This window comes from Hemiscyllium ocellatum, chromosome 4 (assembly GCF_020745735.1).
Source record: "Hemiscyllium ocellatum isolate sHemOce1 chromosome 4, sHemOce1.pat.X.cur, whole genome shotgun sequence".
Lineage (NCBI taxonomy): Eukaryota > Metazoa > Chordata > Chondrichthyes > Orectolobiformes > Hemiscylliidae > Hemiscyllium > Hemiscyllium ocellatum.
Genome location: NC_083404.1, coordinates 127,632,660 through 127,656,332, shown reverse-complemented (window position 1 = coordinate 127,656,332; position 23,673 = coordinate 127,632,660). Strand labels below are relative to the sequence as shown.

General features: G+C 40.1%; 1 protein-coding gene across 1 annotated transcript in view; it reads left to right on the top strand.

Annotated features, from left to right (window-relative positions):
• LOC132815248 (piezo-type mechanosensitive ion channel component 2-like) overlaps window positions 1-23,673 on the top strand; it is a 467,530-nt gene that overhangs the window by 321,451 nt on the left and 122,406 nt on the right. The window contains exons 25-28 of the mRNA XM_060824063.1: window positions 15,870-15,966; window positions 17,512-17,677; window positions 17,959-18,048; window positions 18,196-18,326. Coding sequence (XP_060680046.1) covers window positions 15,870-15,966; window positions 17,512-17,677; window positions 17,959-18,048; window positions 18,196-18,326 — 484 coding nt within the window. The remainder of the gene's footprint in view (window positions 1-15,869; window positions 15,967-17,511; window positions 17,678-17,958; window positions 18,049-18,195; window positions 18,327-23,673) is intronic.

Sequence of the window (23,673 nt, the reverse complement as noted above, 5' to 3'; positions counted from 1 at the left end):
CCGAAGAGCATCCTATGCAGACCCATATTACTCTCCATCTCCCCTGATTAACACACCTAGCCTACACTTCCCAAACCCTATCAGTAATTTAGAATGGCCAATTCACCTAACCCGCATTTTTGGACTGTGGGAGGAAAACAGATCAAACCATGCAGACACAGGGAGGATGTGCAAACTCCACAGAAACAGTCCCCCAAGGGTGGCTCTGAATCCAGGTCCCTGGCACTGTGAGGCAGCAGTGCTAACCACTGAGCCACCATGCTACCTGTGTTTCTGCCCTAAAAATATAAATCCTGAAAGTTGTGTTGTGTGACAGATGCCAGAGTTTTGTTTTCATTCATGAGGTGTGAGAATTGCTGGCTCAGCCAGCATTTATTTGTCCATCCCTAGTTGCTCCTGATGTCTTGAACCCTTGCATTTCTTTTGATACAGATACACCCACAATGATGCAGGAGAGAGAATTCAAAGATTTTGACCCAGTGACACCAAAGGAATAGCATTATACTTTGTGGTCATGATAATCAGTGACTTAAAAGGGAGCTTGTAGGTGGTGGTGTTCCCATTTATGCACTGCTGTTGTATTTCTAGATGGTAGTGGTTGTGGGTTTGGGAGGTGCTGTTTAAAGTTACTTTGTGAATTTATGTAGGACATGTTGTAGATGGTACACACTGCTGCATCTGAGTGTTCATGGTGAAAAGAGTGGCAGCGGATATGGTGCCAATCAGATCAGGAGGTTTGTCAAAGTTGGCAGTGATCAGTCAAGGGAGTGGACATGTTGCTATATGGTACTATGTTACATCAATCTTTCACTTGTGTCATGTGTATATGCAGCAAACACAGTGAGTGTGCATTAACTAAATGACAATTCAAGTCAAAGAAACCACACTTCAGCCTGGGCACCTAGGCAAGAACCCAAGTCTAATTCAAGAGTAGCCTGTGGCTTCAGTTCAGGGGTTTGGATATCACCACTGGAGCACTTGGGATCAGGTTCAGGAATGTCTCTGCTTAGAAGATGAGGATCCAAATGTCTGGCACCCTGCAATTTGTCTTGGCTCTTTCTGCCCAGTTGTTGCCTGTTTTCTCTGGGAATGAGACAAAGGAAAGAATTGAGTGAAATAAAAATGCTGAAACTGCGAGTACCAATGGAAGAAAGGTGGTGAGGTGTGCAAGTAGACAGTGCAGCTGGCATGCAAGGGTGGTGGTGTGAGGAATTGGGTTGGTAATAATAAGAGAAGATGTTGATGCAGAAGTGAGAATGGTAGACTATAAGTAAGCATTGAAGCCGTCCAGGGTTAGTGATGTCTGGGAATTGGATGAGTATAAGTCGGAAGATGTTGCATGCAATAGCCTGTTTGGTACAGGACGATCCTTGGTGGGGGATGTATGCAGTAGCAGAGATAGAGTGAGTACAAGGTAGCAGAGAGGCGACGGTGGCACTTACCCAGGCAGAGTGGAGGAAATCAATGACTGTTTTCACACACTGTTTCTTCAGGCTGCTGAATTCCTATTGATTCGGGTGACAACTTTGGACCAGGATGGTAGAGTCTGGAGTCATGGCCTCCTATGCTGGTCTTGAGGGAAGAGGATATCCCTCCTCTGTGCTATTGCATCTAACAGAATCTCTAGATCTCTCTCTAAAAAGCAAGATGTCAATTTTTGCTTGTCTGCCATGTTCAGGGAAAAGGTCACATACTATGTAGAGCACTATTTGACCAATGGTCTTTTGAAGGTGACACCAGTGCCAGGGATGCTGGAATATCCTGTGATATCTTGGCAGTGTAAGCACTTGTGACTGCGGTTAGTGTGAGATTTCGGCTTGAAAGCAAGTCTGGCCCATAAATATGGATTACCGAAAGTAATTAAAAAGGATCTCAATTTTTGAAACATCAGGGAATTGAGAGCAATGAAAAGCTGGCATGAAAGAGGAATTGAAGCTTTGGGAAGATCAACCATGATTTTATTAAATGGTGGGGGCAGGCTTAAGAGGCTGAATGGCCTACTCCTGCCATTGGTCAGAGCATTGAGTACAGGAGTTGGGAGGTCATGTTGAAGCTGTACAGGACATTGGTTAGACCACTTTAGATATATTGCATGCAATTCTGCTCTCCTTCTGCTTGGAAGGATATTGTAAAACTTGAAACGGTTCAGAAAAGATTTACAAGGATAAGATTTACAAGATTTACGAGCATTTGAGCTACAGGAAGAGGTTGAATAGGCTGGGGTTGTTTTCCCTGGATTTTCAGAGGCTGAGGGGTGACCTTGTAGAGGTTTATAAAATCATGAGGGGCATGGATAGGATAAATAGACAAAGTATTTTCCCTGGGGTGGGGAAGTCCAGAGCTAGAGGGCATAGGTTTAGGTTGAGAGGAGAAAGATATAAAAGAGACCTAAGGGTCAACTTTTTCAAGCAGAGGGTGGTATGTGTATGGAATGAGCTGCCAGAGGAAGTGGTGGAGGCTAGTACAATTGCAACATTTAAAAGGCATTTGGATGGGTATATGAATAGGAAGGGTTTGGAGGGATATGGGCCGGGTGCTGGCAGGTGGGACTAGATTGGGTTGGGATATCTGGTCAGCATGGACAGGTTGGACCGAAGGGTCTGTTTCCGTGCTGTCTATCTCTATGACCCTAATGCCTGTTGTGGCTAGCATTTCTCTTGGCTTTTGTTATCCTTTTTGTGTGCTTTGCTGCAAATGTTTTGTCATCACTCCCTATCTCACCACGGCTGACTGCATATTCAAATATATCTTGAATATTTTTGAAAAAAAGACACATTCTTTGAAGTTTTTGTCTTGCATTCATCAGGACAATCCACAAGAAATATCGAAGTGTAAGGAAATTAACATTTAAATTGAATGAAACAGGAGTGCTGATAAGTTAGCAAGTATACTCAGATTCCAAATATCCTGGCAAGATGCAGTACCTCAAGAATTTGAACAACAGAAAAAGCCAGCTGTTTACTGGAGCAACACAAGTGGTGTTTTCACTAACAAGATACTGAATGTATTCCTAACACACGAAGATGCTGCCTGGCCTGCTGTGCTTTGACCAGCAACACATTTGCAGCTGTGATCTCCAGCATCTGCAGACCTCATTTTTTACACGAAGCTTCTAGCCCTATTTCACAAATTCCACAGAGATCAATTCCTCTAGCTATCATTTCCTGAACTGCTTCTCAGGAAGAAGCCTTCAGAAGAAGTATCATCAAGGCTAGCTTCTCCGCTATCCACCTGCTCAAATAATGACACCCTGATGCACAGTACAGCTATAATCGACAGCTGGCTAAGGAAAGAACGTCCAGGAGCAGGCAGTGGAAGTATTGCTGGAGACCAGGCAGCTGCTCAGTCCCAGGCAGGTGATGATCTCGTGGGTTAGCCATTAACAGTTTGTTCAAAATGCACAGTCTGATGCAGGAGTAGCAGAAAGGTTTGACGGAGACACTCAGGAAGCTAGATTGAAGGCAGTAGGTGTCCGCCATTGGCCATCTATACTGTGCTGGCTTTTGCTTGCATACATATTGCTGTTTCTTTGTTTCATTGCTGATTCAGTGTTTACTAGGTATGTGTACTCCATTGTTTTAGCCATTGGTGTTCAGTATCTACGACAAGACAAGGGGTCAAAGGACCTTGAACTCACTCCAGATGTTCCTTCCTTACCTGGATACGGAGAAGTTCCAGTTGAAACCCAACTGGAAGACAATCCACATGCAGGTCTCTCAGTAATCTCCTGAGACATCCAGAGATACCTGGGCCCTCCACCCTGACTGTGACCTTCAACCCTGTGGAAACTCAAGCCAAGGAGGGTGAGCCTGCACTTGGCCAAGGCATTCTCAAAATGTGTGGACCATCAAGTCACCAGAATCATTTGCCCAAAGCACTAAGACCAAAAGTCTTTTTTTAGGGAAGGCTTACTTGACATGACTTGAGGACCCCATCATTACACCTAAACATATTAGGAAGGAAGGGAAAAGGAAAACCTTCTAAGCAACATAGATAGCATGGATGCTACTTCATTGTAAATAGAATATCACATTTGTCAATATATATTTACATTGCTTCGTTTACTGTGACTACAGTACAAGAATAAATCTGAAGAGACTAGCCATCATTAGCATCAAATGATGGAAAAATCATATTTGAAGGATTGCTATTCTTTCCATCTATGAGCCCTCTGTACTTTCATCTCATCATGAGGACAGCTTTTACTGGAATCTGCATCAGGAGGCTGCTACACATCTGCTGGAGACTGCAGCTGGCCCTGGGCTTCTAGATGGATGTGTACCTTCACCATTTTTGTGGTGCACATAGCACAGTGAACACAGCGATGACAATGAACTCTGTATATGGATACATTGTTGATGGTTCCAAAGAGGCAATATGGAGAATATCAAAAATAAAGCAGCTGTTCAGTAGTGTGATGCATCAGCAGTTACAATTCACACAAATAACAGTTGTCATTGAAAAAAATGCAACAAAAAGGCTTCTACCAAGGACTGCAGTAAGATGCCTCTACATGGACCTTTTATTTAATAGACCTGGTTCAGATATGCGCTATTCTGGCTATACAGAGAGTGCAACAAAGGTTTACCAGACAAGTGTACTGTGCCAGCTGATCATAGTCCACCTTGACTTGACTAAGGACTAAGATCATAAGATGTAGGAGCAGAAGTAAGCCATTTTGCCCATTAAGGTCACTGCACTATTCAGTGAATTAAGAGATGATCTGATAATCCTCAGCTCCACTTTTCTTCCTTTCTTCTATAAACCCTTACTGATTAAAAATCTGTCTATCAGCCTAGACAGCCCTCTGCAGTAAAGCATTTTCCAGATTCACTACCCTCTGTGAAAAGAAACTCCTCATCTTTGTCTTAAATGTTCGACCCTTATTCTGAGATTTTGCCCCCTCATCCTAGACCCTCCCACAAGGGTCTGCATGCATCTTATAAGTCCCCTATTTCAATAACGTTGCCTCTCATTCTTCTAAACGCCAATGAATAAGGCTCAATCTACTCAACCTTATAGGATAGTCCCTTCATACCCAGTGTTAGGCTAATGAACCCTCTCTGGTTGCCTCCATCATCAGTATATCTTTCTCTAGAGAAGGTGTCCGAATCTGTTCACAGTATTCCAGCAATGGTCTGACTCATGCCTTTTATAGCTTTAGTGAAACCTCACTACTTTTATAGTCCATTCCCTTTGAAATGAAGGCCAACATTCTATTTGCATTTCCATTATGTGTTGAACTGGATGCTAACATTTTGTGCATGAAGACTTCCAATTCCCTCTGTTCTGTAACATTCTGCAATCTTACTTCATTCAACTAATATTCTGCTCCTCTATTCTTCCTGCCAATGTGCTTAACCTCACATTTTTCCACATTGTGTGCCAAGATTTTGCTCACACCCTTAACCTATCTCTATCCGTCAGTGTCACTTTCACCACTTGCCTTTTCACCTATTTTTATGGTCTCATGGTCTGTAGTCTTATTTCAAGTTTTGTATATAGTTCTTCAAAATGGTGCTTGCATTGTTTTTCTTACCTCATCAGTGTCTACACTCTCATGCTGTTGTTTTTAGTCCCTTATAATGAGTAACACAAATCTCCTTTGCTTTTTCATACATTGGGTCAATCTGTGCTTGTCAATCCAATGCCTCAAATATATCTGACTGCTTTTTAAACTATTGTTCTCATGCCATTTCTACTTATCTTTTTGCTTATTGTTCAAGTTTGTGTATTTCAGCTTGACTTCTTATTACTGATATTCTCTCATTTTTTTTCTTTCTTTCATCTTTTACAACACTGTCATCATGACCCATGGATTCTACATCCTGTTACCTTAAAAGCACATGCTACTTAATCCTCTTTCTTGGCAGATTCTTTCATATGTTTCCATTGCTGATTCATATTGGTGGTATTCTTAACTTTCCTTCATTAACCCAAGTTACAAATCCTGTTTGCAATTTGTTTTTTTTCCCCTCTGTCTCTCTAAGTACTATTGTTTTCTGTGTATTCTATTTGCTGTCTTCTTTAGCTAGATTACCGTTTCCACTTTCACAGGATTACGCATCTGTTCAAGCTGATCCCCACATGATTATTCGAGTCTCCCACGATCCAATAGGGCTTTTCACTGACATTCAATTCATTTTTTTCTTTCCATTCTGTCATTTTTCATCAACCTCCTCATCTGGATTTTTACTTGTAGGCATATATATTTGAATGGTAGTATCGTTCACAGGTTATCCATGAGCATTGATATATCTGAATCATATTTAATTTCACTCCCACATATTCCTGCATCCGTGTTGATTGAAATACTACTCTTCATTTTTTTCTCTTCTGATGAAATCATTTTCATTTCATCACACATAAAGTCACCTGATCCACCATATTTCATATAATCCAAGGATGTCAAATTTCTCGTTTTCTGTTGTTTCCTGATTTCAGCTCTCCAGCTTTCTTTATTTGATTGTTCATGTATCTTTTATTTCTGTTCTTCTAATATTTCCAGATTCTGTTACATTGGGATTTTGGTGGGTGGTGAGCTGGGAATTCTCTCTCTTGCCAAGTAAAACAGCATCTATCCTATAAATGGAGTTCCCATCTTTTAGTGTTTATTTGTTCTGTTACCATTCTGAACCATTTTGTTGCCAAATTGGATCCAAAGTTAGCTATGTGAAAGGAGACAGAGGAGCATGGTGGAAGGCTGTTTGTGTTACTTGAGCCTGGTTGGAATGGCATTTCATGGAGATTATTTCTGGTCCCATATTTTTTGTGATTTTCATAATTGGTGTAGATGAAAATGAGAGGGGCATGATGAGCAAGTTTGCAGATGGCATAAGGATTGGTTGATTGGTTAACAGTGAGGAGGAATGTGTATATAAATGGATTGGTAAGGTGGCAGATCAATGGCAAGTGAAATTTAACCCTGACAAATTGTGAGGTGATGCAGTTTGGAAGAAGGATCAAAATAAGGAAGTATTCAGTGAATGGCAAGAGGAACAGAGGGATTTTAGGAGGCTGTCCAAAAATCGCTGAAGGCGACAGGATAGATTAATAAGGTAGTTAAGGCATACAAGATGCTAGTGCTTGTCAGTTGTGGCATAGATTATAAGAGCAGGGAGGTCATATGTTGGAGGTATACATGACTTTAGTTAGGCCACAGCTGATTTACTGTGTGTAGTTCTGGTCACTACACCCTTGAAAGAATGTGAATGGATTGAGTAGGGTGCAAAAGAGATTTACCAGGGTTTTACAACAGATATATGGAAGCTGTTTAAGGAGCACTTGTGAGTGTTGGATAACTTTGTCCCACTGAGACAGGCAAGGAATGCTAAGGTGAAGGAGCCTTGGATGACAAGAGCAGAGGAGCTACTTGTCAAAAGGAAGAAGGAAGCTTATTTACAGTTGAGGAAGCAAGGATCTGGCACAGCTTTAGAGGATTACGGGGCAGCTAGGAAAGAACTCAAAATGGACTGAGCAGAACCAGGAGGGGGCACGAAAATGCCTTGGCAGGAATAATTAAGGAAAACCTAAAGTTCTACACATACATGAGGAATATGAGAATGATCAGAGAGAGGATAGGGCCAGTTAGGGATAGTGAAGGGAACTTGTGCCTGGAGTCTGAAGAGGTAGAGGAGGCCCTAAATTAGTTTTTTGCTTCAGTATTCAGGAGAGAGAGGCACCTTGTTGATAGTAAGAACATGGTGGATCAAGTTAATAGGCTTGAACGGATTGATATCAAGGAAGTAGATGTGCTGGAAATTCTGAGATGCATCAAGATAGATAAGTCCCCATGACCAGACCAGATATATCCAAGTTTACTATGGGATGTGAGGAATGAGATTGCTGTGCCTCTGGCGATTATCTTTGTATCCTCACTCTCCACGGAAATAGTACCGGCTGATTGGAGGGAGGCAAATGTTCCTCTGTTCAAGAAAGAGAATAGGGAAATTCCTGAGAATTACAGACCAGTAGGTCTTATGTCTATGGTAAGCAAGGTACTGGAAAGGATTCTGAGAGATAGGATTTGTGACTATTTGGAAAAACATAGTTTGATTAAAGATAATCAGCATGACTTTCTGTGGGGCAGGTCATGCCTCACAAGCCTTATTGAGTTCTTTGAGGATGTGATGAGACAAGTTGACGAAGGTCGAGCAGTGGATGTGGTGTACATGGATTTCAGTAAGGCATTTGATAAGGTTCCTCACAGTAGACTCATTTAGAAACTGAGGAGTTATGGGATATAGGGAAATCTGGCTGTCTGGATACAGAATTGGCTGGCCAAAAAGAAGACAGCAAATGGTAGTGGATGGAAAGTGTTCCACCTGGAGGTCAGTGACTAATGGTATCCAGCAGGGCTCTGTTCTTGGGCCTCTGCTCTTTGTAATTTTTATAAATGACATGGATGAAGAAGTGGAAGGGTGTGTTAGTAAGTTTGCAGATGACAGAAAAGTCAGTGGTATTGTAGGTAGAGTCAAGGACTGTTGCAGGCTACAGCAAGACATTGACAAGATGCAGAGCTGGTCTGACAAGTGGCAGATGGGGTTCAACCTGAATAAACGTGAAGTGATTCATTTTGGAAGGTCGAATTTGAATGCTGAATACAGGGTTAAAGACAGGATTCTTGGCAGTGTGGAGGAACAGCGGGATCTTGGTGTCCATGTACATGGATCCCTCAAACTTGCCATCCAAGTTGATAGAGTTGTTAAGAAGATGTATGGTGTTTTGGCTTTCATTAACAGGGGGATTGAGATAAGAGCCTGAAGGTTTTGCTGCAGCTCTCTAAAACCCTGGTTAGACCAACTTGAATATTGTGTCCAGTTCTGGTCGCCTCATTATTAGGAAGGATGTAGATGCTTTAGGAAGGGTGCAGAGATTTATCAGGATGCTGCCTAGATTGGAGGGCATGTCTTATGAAGTGAGGTTGAGTGAGCTCGAGCTTTTCACACTGGAGAGAAGAAGGGAGATGACTTTATAGAGGTGTACAAGGTAATGAGAGGCATAAGTAGAGTAGATAACCAGAGATTTTTCCTCAGGGCAGAAAAGGGGTCACAAGGGGTCATAATTTTAAGGTGATTAGGGGAAGGTGATGTCAGAAGTAGGTTCTTTATGCAGAGAGTGGTGAGTGTGTGGAATTCAGAGGCAGTAGGGACATTTAAACAATTGCTGGACAAGCACATGGACACAGTAAATTGAGGGGTGAGTAAGTTTGGTTGATCTTAGGTTAAGATAAATGCTCAGCACAACATTGTGGGCTGAAGGGCCTGTACTGCACTGTACTGTTCTATGTTCTATGAGGTGAAGCATTTCAACTATGGAGAGAGGCTGGATAAGCTCAAATTGTTTTCTTTGGAATCAAGATTAGCGTGGTGGTGAAAAAATACAGCAGGTCAGGCAGCATACGAGGAGCAGGAAAATCGATGTTTCTGGCAAAAGCCCTTCATCAGGAATAAGGCTGGGAGCCTCCGAGGTGGAGATAAATGGGAGGGGGCTAGGGATGGGGAGAAAGTAGCTGACAGTGCATTAGGTGTAACTTACCACCTCTTCTGCTACATTGATGACTGCATCGGCACCACCTCATGCTTCCACGAGGAGGTTGAGCAGTTCATCAGCTTCACCAACACATTCCACCCCAACCTTAAATTCACCTGGACCAGCTCTGACACCTCCCTCCCCTTTCTGGACCTCTCCATCTACATCAACAATGACTGACTCAACACTGACATTTTTTTTACAAACCCACCGACTCCCACAGCTACCTGGATTACACCTTTTCCCATCCTACCTCTTGCAAAAATGCTACCCCATTTTCCCAATTCCTCCGCCTCCGCTGTATCTGCTCCCAGGAGGACAGTTCCACCACAGAACACACCAGATGGCTTCCTTCTTTAAAGACCATAATTTCCCCTCCCACAAGGTTGAAGATGTCCTCCAACGCATCTCATCCACATCCAGTACTTCCACCCTCAAACCCCCACGGTCCTTCAACTGCAACAAGGACAGAACCCCCCCCCCCCCCAAAACCACCACCATTGGTCCTCACCTTGCACCCCACCAATCTCTGCATAAACTGCATCATTTGCCAACATTTCTGCCACTTACAAAAATGGACCCCACCACCGGGAATATATTTCCCTCAACACCTTTATTCATTTTCCACAAAGACTATTCCCTCTGTGGCCTAGTCAGGTTCACACCCCCCAACAACCCACCGTCTCCTCCTGGCACCTTCCCCTGCCATTGCAGGAATTTTTAAAACCTGTGCCCACACCTCCCCCCTCACCTCTGTCCAAGGCCCCAAAGGAGCCTTCCTCATCTGTTAAAGTTTCACCTACAATTCCACAAATGCCATTTCCTGTATCCATTGTTCCCGATGCGGTCTCCTTTATATTTGGGAGATAGGATGCCTTCTTGCAGAGCACTTTAGGGAACATCTCCAGAACACCCACATCAGTCAACCCCACCACCCTGTGACCAAACATTTCAACTCCCCCTCCTATTCAGGCGACAACATGGAGGTCCTGCCACTCCTTCACCACCTGACACCTGGAGGAAGAAAGCCTCATCTTCTGCCTCGGAACACTTCAACCCCAGGGCATCAATGTGGACTTCACCAGTTTCCTCATTTCCCCTCCCCCCCCACCTTACCCCAGTTCTAACCTGCCAGCTCAGCACCGTCCCCATGACCTGTCTACCTGCCAATCCTCCTTCCTACCTATCCGCTCCACCTTTTTCTCCGACATATCACCTTTATCCCCACTTCCATTCACCTACTGCACTCTTAGCTACCTTCTCCCCAGACCTATCCCCCTCCCATTTAGCTCTCCACTCCGGAGGCTCCAGCTTCATTCCTGAAGAAAGGCTCCTGCCCGAAATGTTGATTTTCCTTCTCCTCCAATGCTGCCTGACCTGCTGTGCTTTTCCACCTCCACTCTAATCTTGACTCTGATCTCCAGCATCTGCAGTCCTCACTTTCACCTTGTTTTCTTTGGAGCAGAGAACATCAAAGGGAACCTGAGAGAGGTGTATAAGAGTGTGAGGGGCATGGGCAAGGAGAATAGCAAGTAGCTGTTTCCCCTGAGTCAAAAGGCCAATAACAAGGGAACATAATTTTAAATGGAAAGACGTTTAGAGGAGTTTTGAGAAAAGAAACCTTTTTACTCAGATCTGGAATGCACTAGTTGAGGCTGTAAACCTCACAACCTTTGAAACATATTTGGATGAGCATTTGAAATGTCATAATATTCAAGGCTATAGGCCTAGCGCAGGAAAGTGGAACTAGTTTAGGTAGTAATATATTTTTGGCAGTACAGACTCAGTTAACAGAAGGGCCTTTTCTGAATTTTATCTTGCTATGATTCTTGTGTGGCTGCTAGTATAGACTCGGTCATGAAAAAGCTCAAGGCTAGAATAGAAAAGTTTTGTTTTCCAAGTGAGTCAAGAGTTCGGAAGAAAGCAGAGTATGTGGATAGGGCCATAATCAGATTCGTATAATTCTATTGAATGGTCGAGCAGGCTCAATCACACCTCATTCTTCTAACCTCTGATGACTACTCTGTTCATCCATTCTTGATAAATCAAGTCCTTCATCCCAGGAATTTGCCTCATGTATCTCTTTTGAACTGTCATCAATGTCACTATATCCTTTCTTCAATATCGAGATCAAAACTGCGTACGCTACTCCACATTTGACCTCTCAAATGCACTGCACACTTGTAAAAAAATTCCCTATTTTTAAAATCCAATTATCAGTGAAACTTAAAATTCCATTTGACTTCTTAATTACTTGCTGTATCTGCGTACTTTTATGCACAAGGACACCCAGATCCCTTTGTGCTAAATTTTTACACTCTATTTAAATAGTAGTCCTTCTTTGATTCTTCCTATCAAAGTACATGATCTCACATTTTCCTACATTAATGGCATGCTAAATTTTTGCCTATTCACTCAATCTATCTGTGTCTCTCATATCCTAATCACAATGTACCCTCCCACCTATTTATGTATCATCAATAAATTTAGAAGTATAACATTTTGCCCTTCCTCTAACTCATTAGTACAGATTGTAAATAATTTGGGCCCGAGGACTGAAATGTGTGGCATTCTACCAGTTACATGTTTCAAATCTGAAAATGACCCTATAATCCTGACTGTGTCTTCTCTGTGTCAAGCAATTCACAATCCACTCTACGACATTACTCCAAATTGTGTGAATTCTTACCTTACGAAATAAATTTTCAAATGACATATTTTTAAATATCCTCAAAAAATTCAGGAAAATTTGTCAAACATGACTTTCCTTTCACACACTCATGTTACCTCTGTTTGGAATAGGCTTTTCTAAATGCCCTTCTATTTTTTCCTTAATAATGGATCTTCACATTTTCCCAACAGATGTTTGGCTAACTGGCCTATAATTTCCTGCTTTCTGTCTCCCTTCCATCTTGAACAGCTGCAACATATTTGCTTTTTCCAATCTGCTGCAACACTCCTGGGATCTGATGAATTCTAAAATATTGGACAATGCCTCCACTTTCTCTGAAGCCACATCCTTTAAAATAGCTATTATCAAAGGAGCTATATGGCCTCCTTAGGGGCCGTTGGCACGTTTGAAGGGGACCACAGATTGAAAACTGTGAGAAGGGGAGCCCCAAGAGTTTATGGGGGCCCTGGTACCTGAACCGATGAAATACTCATGCTGAATCTCATTTGTAGCCCGATATCATGAAACTTGCAGAAAAGCACCAAGCTCAAGGATCGAATTAGGGCTGATAAATGTTTAATTTCATAGTCTTTTTGTAAGTTTTGTCCAGTATGTCAGAATTTGTTTATGTTGTAACCCTGTTTGAAAGGTTGGCTCTGGAACATGAGAAGAGCTCCTAGGGGGCTGTGGTCAAAAAACTGTTGAGAATCACTGCTTTAAAACACTTGGAGGCAGGCCATCAGATCCAGGCAGCTTGTCTGCCTTTAATCCCATTAGTTTGTCAAATAATTTGTCCATCATAATAGCAACCATGGGAAGGTTTTTCTCCTATTAACAGCTTGTTTGTCTGTTACCTTTGAGATATTTACATGAATAATCTGCAATCTCCCTGTTCCTCATTATCATTTACCCAATTGCATCCTCCATAGGTCCCACGCTTCCTGTAGCTTCTGTCTTTCTTTATGTATGTCGATGTTGTTTATTTTTATATTTCTTGCTAATTTCCATTCAGAATCAATTTTCTCCTTATTTATGCCTTTTTAGTCATCGGATATTTATTCATTAAAAAATTCCCAGTTGTACAGCCTACTGCTAATTTTCACCACTTTGTAATACTTAAGTTTGATTGGGTACTCTCATTGACTGCCTTTAACCACAGGCAGTTCATTGTTCTCATCTTATTTGAATTGAAGACTGTGGTTTGAGACCTGAGTTGCTGTCCCTCAAACTGAGTTGGAAGTTATATAATGTGATTGCTACCTGCAGAAGATTAGCCAGTTTTGAGAAGATTTGTAACTCAGGTTGAGGTTCTGGATGTAGGTTTGCTTGCTGAGCTGGAAGGTTCACTTCCAGACGTTTCATCACCCTAGTGGGCATCTGGGCAAAACACTGCTTTCTATTTATAAGTTTGGGTTGGTGATGTCATTTCCTATGGTGACATCATTTCCTATTTTTCTCAGGAGTTGGTAGATGGGATCTAACTCGATGTGCTTGTTGATAGAGTTCTGGTTGGAATGCCATGCTTCTAGAAATTCTCGTGCGTGTCTGTGTTTGGCTTGTCCTAGGTTGGATGCGTTGTCCCAGTCAAAGTGATGACCTTCCTCATCTATATGTAAGGATACTAGTGAGAGAGGGTCATGTTGTTTTGTGGCTAGTTGATGTTCATGTATCCTGGTGGCTGGTTTACTACCTGTTTTTCCAATGTGGTGTTTCTTACAGTCCTTGCACAGTAATTTGTAAATGACATTAGTTTTGTTTGTTGTCTCTACAGGATCTTTCAAGTTCATCAACTTCTGTTTTAGTGTGTTGGTGGGTTTGTGGGCCACCATGATGCCAAGGGGTCTGAGTAGTCTGGCAGTCATTTCCGAGATGTCTTTGATGTAGGGGAGAGTGGTGAGGCTTTCTGGACGTGTTCTGTCTGTTATTTGCTTTTTTTTTAGATTACTTACAGTGTGGAAACAGGCCCTTCGGCCCAACAAGTCCACACCGACCCGCCGAAGCGAAACCCACCCATACCCCTACATTTACCCCTTACCTAACACTACGGGCAATTTAGCATGGCCAATTCACCTGACCTGCACATCTTTGGATTGTGGGAGGAAACCGGAGCACCCGGAGAAAACCCACGCAGACACGGGGAGAATGTGCAAACTCCTCACAGTCAGTCACCTGAGGTGGGAATTGAACCCGGGTTTCTGGCGCTGTGAGGCAGCAGTGCTAACCACTGTGCCACCGTGCCGCCTTTTGTTGTTGAGAAATCGGTGGACTGTGTTCATTGGGTTCCCATTCTTTTTAAATACATGGTATAGGTGATTTTCCTCTGCTCTGCATAGTTCCTCTGTGCTGCAGTGTGTGTTGGCTCATTGAAATAATGTTCTGATGAAGCTTCGTTTGTGGATATAGGGATGATTGTTTCTAGAGTTCAATATTTGGTCCATATGTGTTGTTTTCCTGTAGACGCTGGTTTGAAGCTCCCCATTGGCTATTCGCTCTGCTGTGACATCTAGCTTTGGCAGTTTGTTGTTGTTTTCCTCCTCTTTCGTGAATTTTATGCCCGTAAGGGTATTATTGATGGTCTTGAAAGTTTCCTCTAATTCGTTTTGTTTGGTGATGACAAAGGTGTCATCCACATAATGGACCCTGCTATGGGATACTTGTGTCTGTGGAGTTGTTTCAATCATCCTGTCATCACAACTTCATAATAGCTATCAAGACATAGTCATTTATTTCTATTTATGCCATCAGCTTACCTATCTTGTCACAAATGCTATATGCATTTCAAGAAAGAACCTTAAGCTTGACTTGTTAATGTTATTACTTACTCTTGTTCTAATCTCTGTTGCACTCTTCTGTGTATATTTTCTCCCCTTTTCTGTCACATTTGATTGTCGTTCACCTCTTCACAAAGTTACAATAATGCTCTCTTGTTTTTGATTTTTCAATTGAACCCTCTCCACACTAATTATATAACAGACCTATCTGCACCCCTAGTTATATATACCTGTCTCACATATCTATTTGGATGTGTCTCTTAGGCTTCTTAGCTTGCTTTCTTAGCTCTCATTCACATGACTTACTTGGATACTCACAACATCTCTGTATTGCTTTCGCAATGTTCTTCGTACAGAACTTATAAGTGTACGGCATTTCTATCTTGCCTTATTAGCACAGACAGAAAGCCAGGCAGCTTAACATGCTCACCAGTGCTGAACAATCAGTTTGAGTGTGACCTGTTTATTGCACCATTGGATTGCTGTGCATAAGTTACAAGGATTGTATGCTCCCGTCATTGAGGTCTATCAATGGTCAGTTTTTCACTATCAATTCTTCTTTCAGTGAGTTATATTTAATACAGCCCAGACCATTCTCTTGATTGGAATCCTTGAGTTCTCTCTGAGGTCCATATTCCTGTTCCAGAATACTTATGAATAGAAAACTAAATCTTGAAATTGTATTTCATGAGAATTAATTGTCTCAATGGCTGAAGAGGGTTACCAAAAATGCAATGCACAGAAATTAAACAATGTGTTATGTAGACAAATCATATGTGTAGAGGTTTGTTGTTGACTGATAATATATTTAAAGAATTGAAACCATTTCATCTTTATGTGCTGTGAGCACCAAAGCACATTAAAAATGTGTACTTAAATATTTATTTCTATTCCAGATAGGAGCATGTGCCTACATCAATTCTTTAATTTTGAAAAGCTGTTGGTTAATCCAAACATTTGGTCTCGTTTGTACTGTTAAGGGCTATGACCAGCGTAAGTAATACATTTTGTTTTTTATTGTACAAAAATATTTACACCAAAGAAATACATTCTCCAAAATATTTGAGGTGGCAAATTAGTACCACAAATTAAGATAAATGTTTACAATGAAGGATGTCTTCTCATTTACATTAGAGAGTCAAGCACTCGCACAACACAAAAATAATGAGATTGGGATCCTTTAGTATAGTGCCATTAAACCTTCATACACTTCAGTGGAAAAGCTTAAAGCAGAGAAACTACTTGTATTGTGCACTCATTGGATAGCCAGCATTCTGTCAAGAGCTTAAATTCCAATCTGCAGAGTACGGTTGATGGAGCTCCTATTACTAATTTCTGTTGATCATATGAACCAGATTTGCCTCCTAGACAAAAAGAGAACCTTCTCCTTGTGGCATCTTGGACTCTTTGCTCTTGCAGTATACCTGCCCCAGTTTCTCTTCCTGGTTCTATAGCCAATGTCAAAGTCTTTACTTTGGACTATTCATGGCTGTGGCTGTGTCTCTTTCACACTGTAACTTACATGCCTGGGATTCTGCTTCTTGCTATTCCTTTCTCTCCTATTCTTGTGGCTTCCATCTCTGCCCATTCTTCTCCAACCTGTATTCCAAGCTTCAAGCTCTACCTCAAGTCTGTCAAGGGCATCACTTTGTGTCCCAAATAGAGCTGAAGTGGCCAGCTAAATCCCCTGCCTAATGGCCTCCTGGGCCAAGGATCTCTATAGGCGGACAGCTTGTGTCCGACAGTGAATGCTGGGCCCAGTAGCTGGACCCTGTGATGAAATCAGAACTTAGGACTCACACACATCTCAAGATGAAACTTAGAGTTGCATTCTCTGCAAAGTGTAAAAGAGTTTCATAATCTTTATATCTGCATGTAGAATTATGTAAATTAACCTCCAAAATTAATCAAATTGACATTGCTTATACAGTACAGGATTAGCAAGTGGATAGTAATTAATTTTATGCATTGGCATATCATTGATCCACTGCTAATAAACTAACCTTACTGCATTGCTAAATCTAATACTCTGAGTCTGAATTGCAAATGAAAAATTTTCTGAGTTCTTCTATGATAAACCAGGTTTCTTAGAATCACCACAATTTGTGATCACATTTTACATATTCATCAGCCTCAATGATAATTTTTTTTAATGTCCAATTTACTTTTGTTCATGCTCATTTGAAATTGAAGCTAAATTTGGCATAGTGGATTGGTGCTTATCATGATATAATGAGATCTGTTGTACATTCATGCCAGGCTATACTTGGACGTTATAAATTTGGTAAGTCCAAAATTGGAAAGAATTTTAATTCTTGGTTTGGTTGTCCTCCAGATCAATAAAAAGGGAAGGTTTTAGCCTTGCTTAAATATGCAAAGTGGCCACATGTGCCTGAATGTTAACATTTCACTAAAAATAATGATGCATTTAGAAAACTTCAAAAATGTATAAAATTTAGCATAAGAAATAGAAAATTGATTATTTCTACAATTATATTTTGATTTATTGCCTTGTTGAAATAATATCCTCTTTTCTAGCCCCTGCTGAGAACCTCACAAAATGTCCATTGCCTAAGGATGAAGCGGGCATTATATGGGACAGTATATGCTTTTCTTTTCTGTTGCTACAAAGGAGGGTTTTCATGAGTTATTACTTCTTGCATGTAGTAGCAGACATAAAATCTGCTCAAATTCTCGCATCAAGGTAGGTTAAAAAAGAATAAATATTCATATAACCATATAAAATCATGAGACATGAACCATTTATAGAATTAGCATTTAGTTAATACTATGACTAAAATGGCCATATTATAATACATTTCATCTCAGTTATTTTCCTAAAAAGTAAATTTTTATTGCCATTCATTATTAAGTTAATGCTGTTTTTTTGCATCTGTTAAGTTATTTTCTTTCAATTATTTGGTTTAGTTATCATCTTTGTTTAAATATGGATTGCTACGGTGCTTATTTTATGTCTTATTTTAGAGGTGCAGAGCTGTTTCAAGCTACAATAGTAAAAGCTGTGAAAGCTAGACTTGAAGAGGAAAAGAAATCAATGGATCAACTTAAAAGACAGTAGGACCACATTTTAATTAATTATTTTTATGAATACACCTTTCCATGTCACTATTCTGAACTTACTTGAGTATGGCAAGATTAATATCATTGATTTGTGAATTTGTTGATTGGTTGTATGTGTATATTTTTCTTTATTTTGAATAGGATGGATCGTATCAAAACAAGACAACAAAAATATAAAAAAGGCAAAGAGAGAATGCTCAGTTTGACTCAGTCAGTTGATGCACAGGGTCCTCAGGTGAAGCAGGAAGATGATGATGATGATGACGATGAAGGTATTTCAACATTGGCAATGTCAAGCCATAAGACAAAACACATTTTGCATGCTTATTGATTCCATTATTGACCAATGTTATTTATGTTATATCACAAGTCATGATTGTCATGGATAAACATTATGGTCATCCCCTTAATATTTCAAAAATTAGTTATAGAATTTAAACCCACCAATAATTAACAATTATACATAGAAAAATTGAATTTTCATCTGTACTAATTTAATTTGAGTGTAAGTTCCTGATGCAGCATTCTAATTTACTCCCATTTGTTGATTATGACCTAGGACAACCAACCAGAGGAGCACACTGGCTGGTCACCTGTATCCACAGAAAAAATGCAGCCACAGTAGGCTAGGCTACTTCCATTTGGCCAGCCGGCTGCAATAGGATATCTGTTTGTCATGCTGCGGTTCACCAGCTGTGCACTGTTAGGGCTGGTACTTCTAACTTTCCCAATCACTATCAAACTAAAAGCATATCTGGAGTGGCAGAGGGTTGGGATCATGGAAGTCAGAGGTAGGTAGCAATAAATAAGATTATTTTAGTGGGGTCTTGGAGGAACATTGCTGCCAATGGAACTGATAGAAGCATAACAATCTACACTTTGATTAATTAAAATCTAAAGTGGAAACACTTTTTCCCTGGCACAAAAATAACATGGGAAAGGTGGCCCAACTATGGTGGAAGTTAGGGTTAGATACACATAAATTGGCCAAAAAAAAGCAGCAGACTGAGGATTAGAAACAGTTTAAATTTCATCAAAGGAGGATAAAGGGAGAGATTAAAAGGGTGGAAATACAGAATGTGAGTAAGCTTGTAGGGAAGATACAAACTGATTGTGAAAGCTTCTGTATATATGTGAAGAGAAGAACTCAGCTTGCTAATTACCTGCAAATTTTTTTTGTATTACTGATTGATCCTTTGTGACCTCTGTCCAATCATGCAAGGAGGTTGAGTTTTTAAAAAGTTTGAACCAAAAATTTTTAAAAAGTGAGCACATTCATTCTGCAGTATGAGTACACGAAATCTTCCCAAGTTCAAATGGACATCCTATCAGAAGAGAAATGTTGTTAGGAGTCTATCCTGAATCTTCCATTTATGTGAAAATACTAGAAGTTGACACTGGCCACCCCAAATAGAAATTTCATTTCCCAGTATTAATATCATAGGCTTTGTATTCACAAATTCACAAAGAAACATTACATTTGCGCAATTCAGTTCAACTATTAGTAAAAAGTGAGTAATTTTCATAATATTCTTTCCAAGTTGAATTTTATTTTCAACACAGTACATATTTTCTGATCTGGAGAAGCAAGCAACCTATCCTGCCATAAAGGAAGCAAAGAGATTTTCTTCTCAGTAATTTCAAATAATTATTTAGTCCATTGTCTTCATAGCAATATATTTCTTACCTAATCATCAACATCAAGGAGTATTTCATTAAATTTTATCAAAGACAATGTTCAATAGTAATTATTTGTGAAGCCAAAAAGCACATGTAGGCCTAGGTAGCTGAGGACAATGAAAAGCTCTAATTTAATCAAAAACCACTGAGTCAGAAGACTAAAAGGAATAAAGTTAGTACTGTTGTATGATCTGAAAGTGTGCAATACACTTCACTTGGTGTGCAATGATTTTATGTAAAATTCTAGCAGAGGTGCTTTGATAAATGATTCGGTAGATAATATTATAATAATTTGTTACAACCAATTAATAGCAATTTTATAGTGAGAATAATTCATAACCATACCTTATAATCTCACCTGACAATTGGTGGCATATCCTCCTAACAAATGGGTATCATACGTAAGGCATTTTTTTTCTGTTTTGAGTTTTAATTAAATTTTAGTCTAAGGAACAAATCAAGACATTTGATATAAGGTAGAAAAATACTGGCTTGACATTCCACTGGAGAATCGTTATAATCTGTGCAGTGGAGAGTAATTTTGGCTAGGATATAAACAATGTTGCACCTGATCCTGTCAGATTTCCAGTAGGCAAGTTAGATTAAAATTATCTCCCTGATCAATAACTGAAAATGTGTTGCTGGTTAAAGCGCAGCTGGTCAGGCAGCATCCAAGGAACAGGAAATTCGACGTTTCGGGTATAAGCCCTTCATCAGGAATTTCCTGTTCCTTGGATGCTGCCTGACCTGCTGCGCTTTAACCAGCAACACATTTTCAGCTCTGATCTCCAGCATCTGCAGACCTCACTTTTTCCTCCCTGATCAATAACCTTTGCTGAAAATATGTCTTGATGACAGAAGAGAGTAAGGTTTGAACTTCTTTCTTTAAACTCTAATAATGAATAACCTGCTGCCACTCTCACTAAGGATTCCAAATGAATAGCTACTTTGCTGAGGTAGACTATAACCACCTTTGAATCCTGGGAAACATTAAAACTCACTCAAAACTCATACTGTTAAGAGTTAAATTCAAGCCTCATAGATATTAAACAAATTAAATAATTACTGGCCCAGAAAATGAATCCCATATTCCGTGAATGAATAAAAAGCGAAACCCAATGTGAGAACTGGGAAAAAGGGAAAAATATCAGCAAACAACTGGAGTGCAATTCACAAGTTTTATTGTCATTAACAAGTGTGCATCCAGTTTAAAACTTTATTTTAGAATTACTTCTTGATTGCTTGTTTTCAATTTTCATTAATTTGCTCTTGTCACTACACGCTATCTTGGTAGCCAAAGCGTAGGAAATACTGGTGATGCTACTGGTTGACAAATGTTTAACAAATTTGTAAAGCATTCCTCTGCCCACTAAGTTAATGCAGTGTTTAGCTGTTTATTTTAAGTGTGTATTGTATCTGTTAAAATATGATGTTCGGGAATGTCTCATTAATTGCCAACAATAATTGCTAGGCTAATATTAACAGTCAATATTTTAATAAGTTGCTTGAATTCACATTTGTCTGGAGGTGAAATTAGTTGAAATTAGTTAATTGTCAAATTAGTTAATTAACGCTGGTGAATTTAGTGATACTCCAAACTATTACAACACAGGATAAACCCTTCTGCTAATTTAAACCAAACACACAGAAAAGCTCACCTCGCCTCATAATCTGTTTAAGTATGAGTGACAGAGAGCTACCCAAATTCCACTATTTAAAGAAAAAGTTTAACAATTTATTCTTTAACTCCAAAAGAGAACCTAACACAACAACTACCTACAACTGTCAGCTCCTTTCTGTTAAAATTTGTTATCTACCTCCCACTCAATACCAACATACTGATCCAATAAAACCCCTATAAAATGTACAGCAAATCAATCTTCAAAACCATTTGATATCTTCAGGTGTCAAACATCCTCTGACTGCAGATTTCCTTTGGGTGATCTTTGTCTTCTGTGGCAAAAATGTTTCATATGAAGAAGATACCTTTTAGAGAAAGGGTCTACAGGCAGCCTATTGATAGCAGTAGGTGTTTTTTTTTAGATTAGACTTACAGTGTGGAAACAGGCCTTTCGGCCCAACAAGTCCACACCGACCCGCCGAAGCGCAACCCACCCATACCCCTATATTTTTACCCCTATCTAACACTGCGGGCAATTTAGCATGGCCAATTCACCTGACCCGCACATCTTTAGACTGTGGGAGGAAACCAGAGCACCCGGAGGAAACCCACGCAGACACGGGGAGAACGTGCAAAATCCACACAGTCGGGAATTGAACCTGGGTCTCAGGCGCTGTGAGGCAGCAGTGCTAACCACTATGCCACCGTGTTCTTTGTCTCTGGCTAACTGTTCAAAATGCCTGCTTTTTATATCCTGAAACATTAGATCATCTCATTGGTTTGATGTTGTCAAAACAGTAAAATTCAAATTTGATTGGGTTTTAGTAATTTAAACTGATTGGTTGAATTTGAATGGTTGTGAAAACAACTCATTATCTGAGTTACAACTCAAATGTTGCATCTTCAAATTGTCCAGTGCACTTTTTGCCTGCAGTCAGTCACATGACAGGTGCTTGCCAGCCTTTCAATTTCCCCTCTCTCTTAAAGGTACAGTACCCACCTTTAACTCCACAACAATGACGTTGGTGAATCTCACATTAATTGCTAACAATAATTGCTAGGCTAATATTAGCACAGTTAAAATTTAGGAAGTTGCTTGGATTCGCATTTGTCTGGAGGTGAAATTAGTTGAACTAATATCAAATTCGACAATTAGCACTGGTGAATTTAGTGATACCTTCTTTCTCTTTCAGTAAAATAAACAGACTTTTATTAAAAGGTTTTACAAAAACCAGTTGACAAAATCAATAATTTTGGCATTGATCTGGAGTGCAACAAAAGAACGATAAAATTCACACTGTAATAGCATAGAAAATCTCACTTTTTTTGGAATAAAACAAGAAACTGCACATGTTGGAGATCAGTAATAAAACAGAAATTGCTGGCAAAACTCAGTGTGTCTGGCAGCATCTATGGAAATAAAGCAAAGTTAACATTTCGAGTCTAGTGACTCTTCATCACATATGCTGCCAGAACTATTGAGTTTTGCCTATTTAATGGAAGACTGTTAATACATTTGAAGTATACGAAAATGTAATATGTGTGCTGTGTTGCTTATTTACAGTTTAAAATTACTGCAGCAGAGAGCCCATGCCTCTAGCTATGATCCTATCTCTGTCAGAAAGTATACAATTTGCAAGTCAGATCAGACAACAAGTGTATTAGGAAGATCACTAAACCATGCATGAACTTTATTATGTTATGACACAGTAAAACATGGGTACATCTTTTTGTAGCAGTTCATAGAATTCACCAGGTAATATGCACAAAAGTTGGTAATTGAGCTAACAGTGCATCCACCAGTGGAATGTTGTGCTGGAAAAACACAGCCAGTCAGGCAGCATCTGAGGAGCGGAGAGTCGACATTTCGAACATAAGGTCTTCATCAGGAATTCCTGTGCTGTGTTTTTCCAGCACCATACTTTTTGACTCTGATCATGGACATATGCAGTCCTCACTTTTTCCATCCACCGGTGGAGTTGACGTAGCTGTCCCTGCCATTGTACTTTCTGTCTCTCTCTGACTGAGTTTATTATTTTAATTGAAAAGGAAGAGTTGCAAATGGGTGTGTCACTGGTTCATTTACCTCAGTTCATTTGTTATGGACAGAAGAATAAAAACATTCATTATTCTTGGGCAACTCCTAGCTGCCAGATCAATGGGTATTTTTGTGAAGCTCCTATTGTGTATCTTTCTCAGAAGATTCAGGGCTAAGTGAGATCCTTTTCAGTTGATTTTGGCCTAAAAATGACAATAGTAAACTGCTGTTTTAAGGCTGTCTCTATCCATTCAACAAGCTGTGGCCTTAGTGGCAGCCT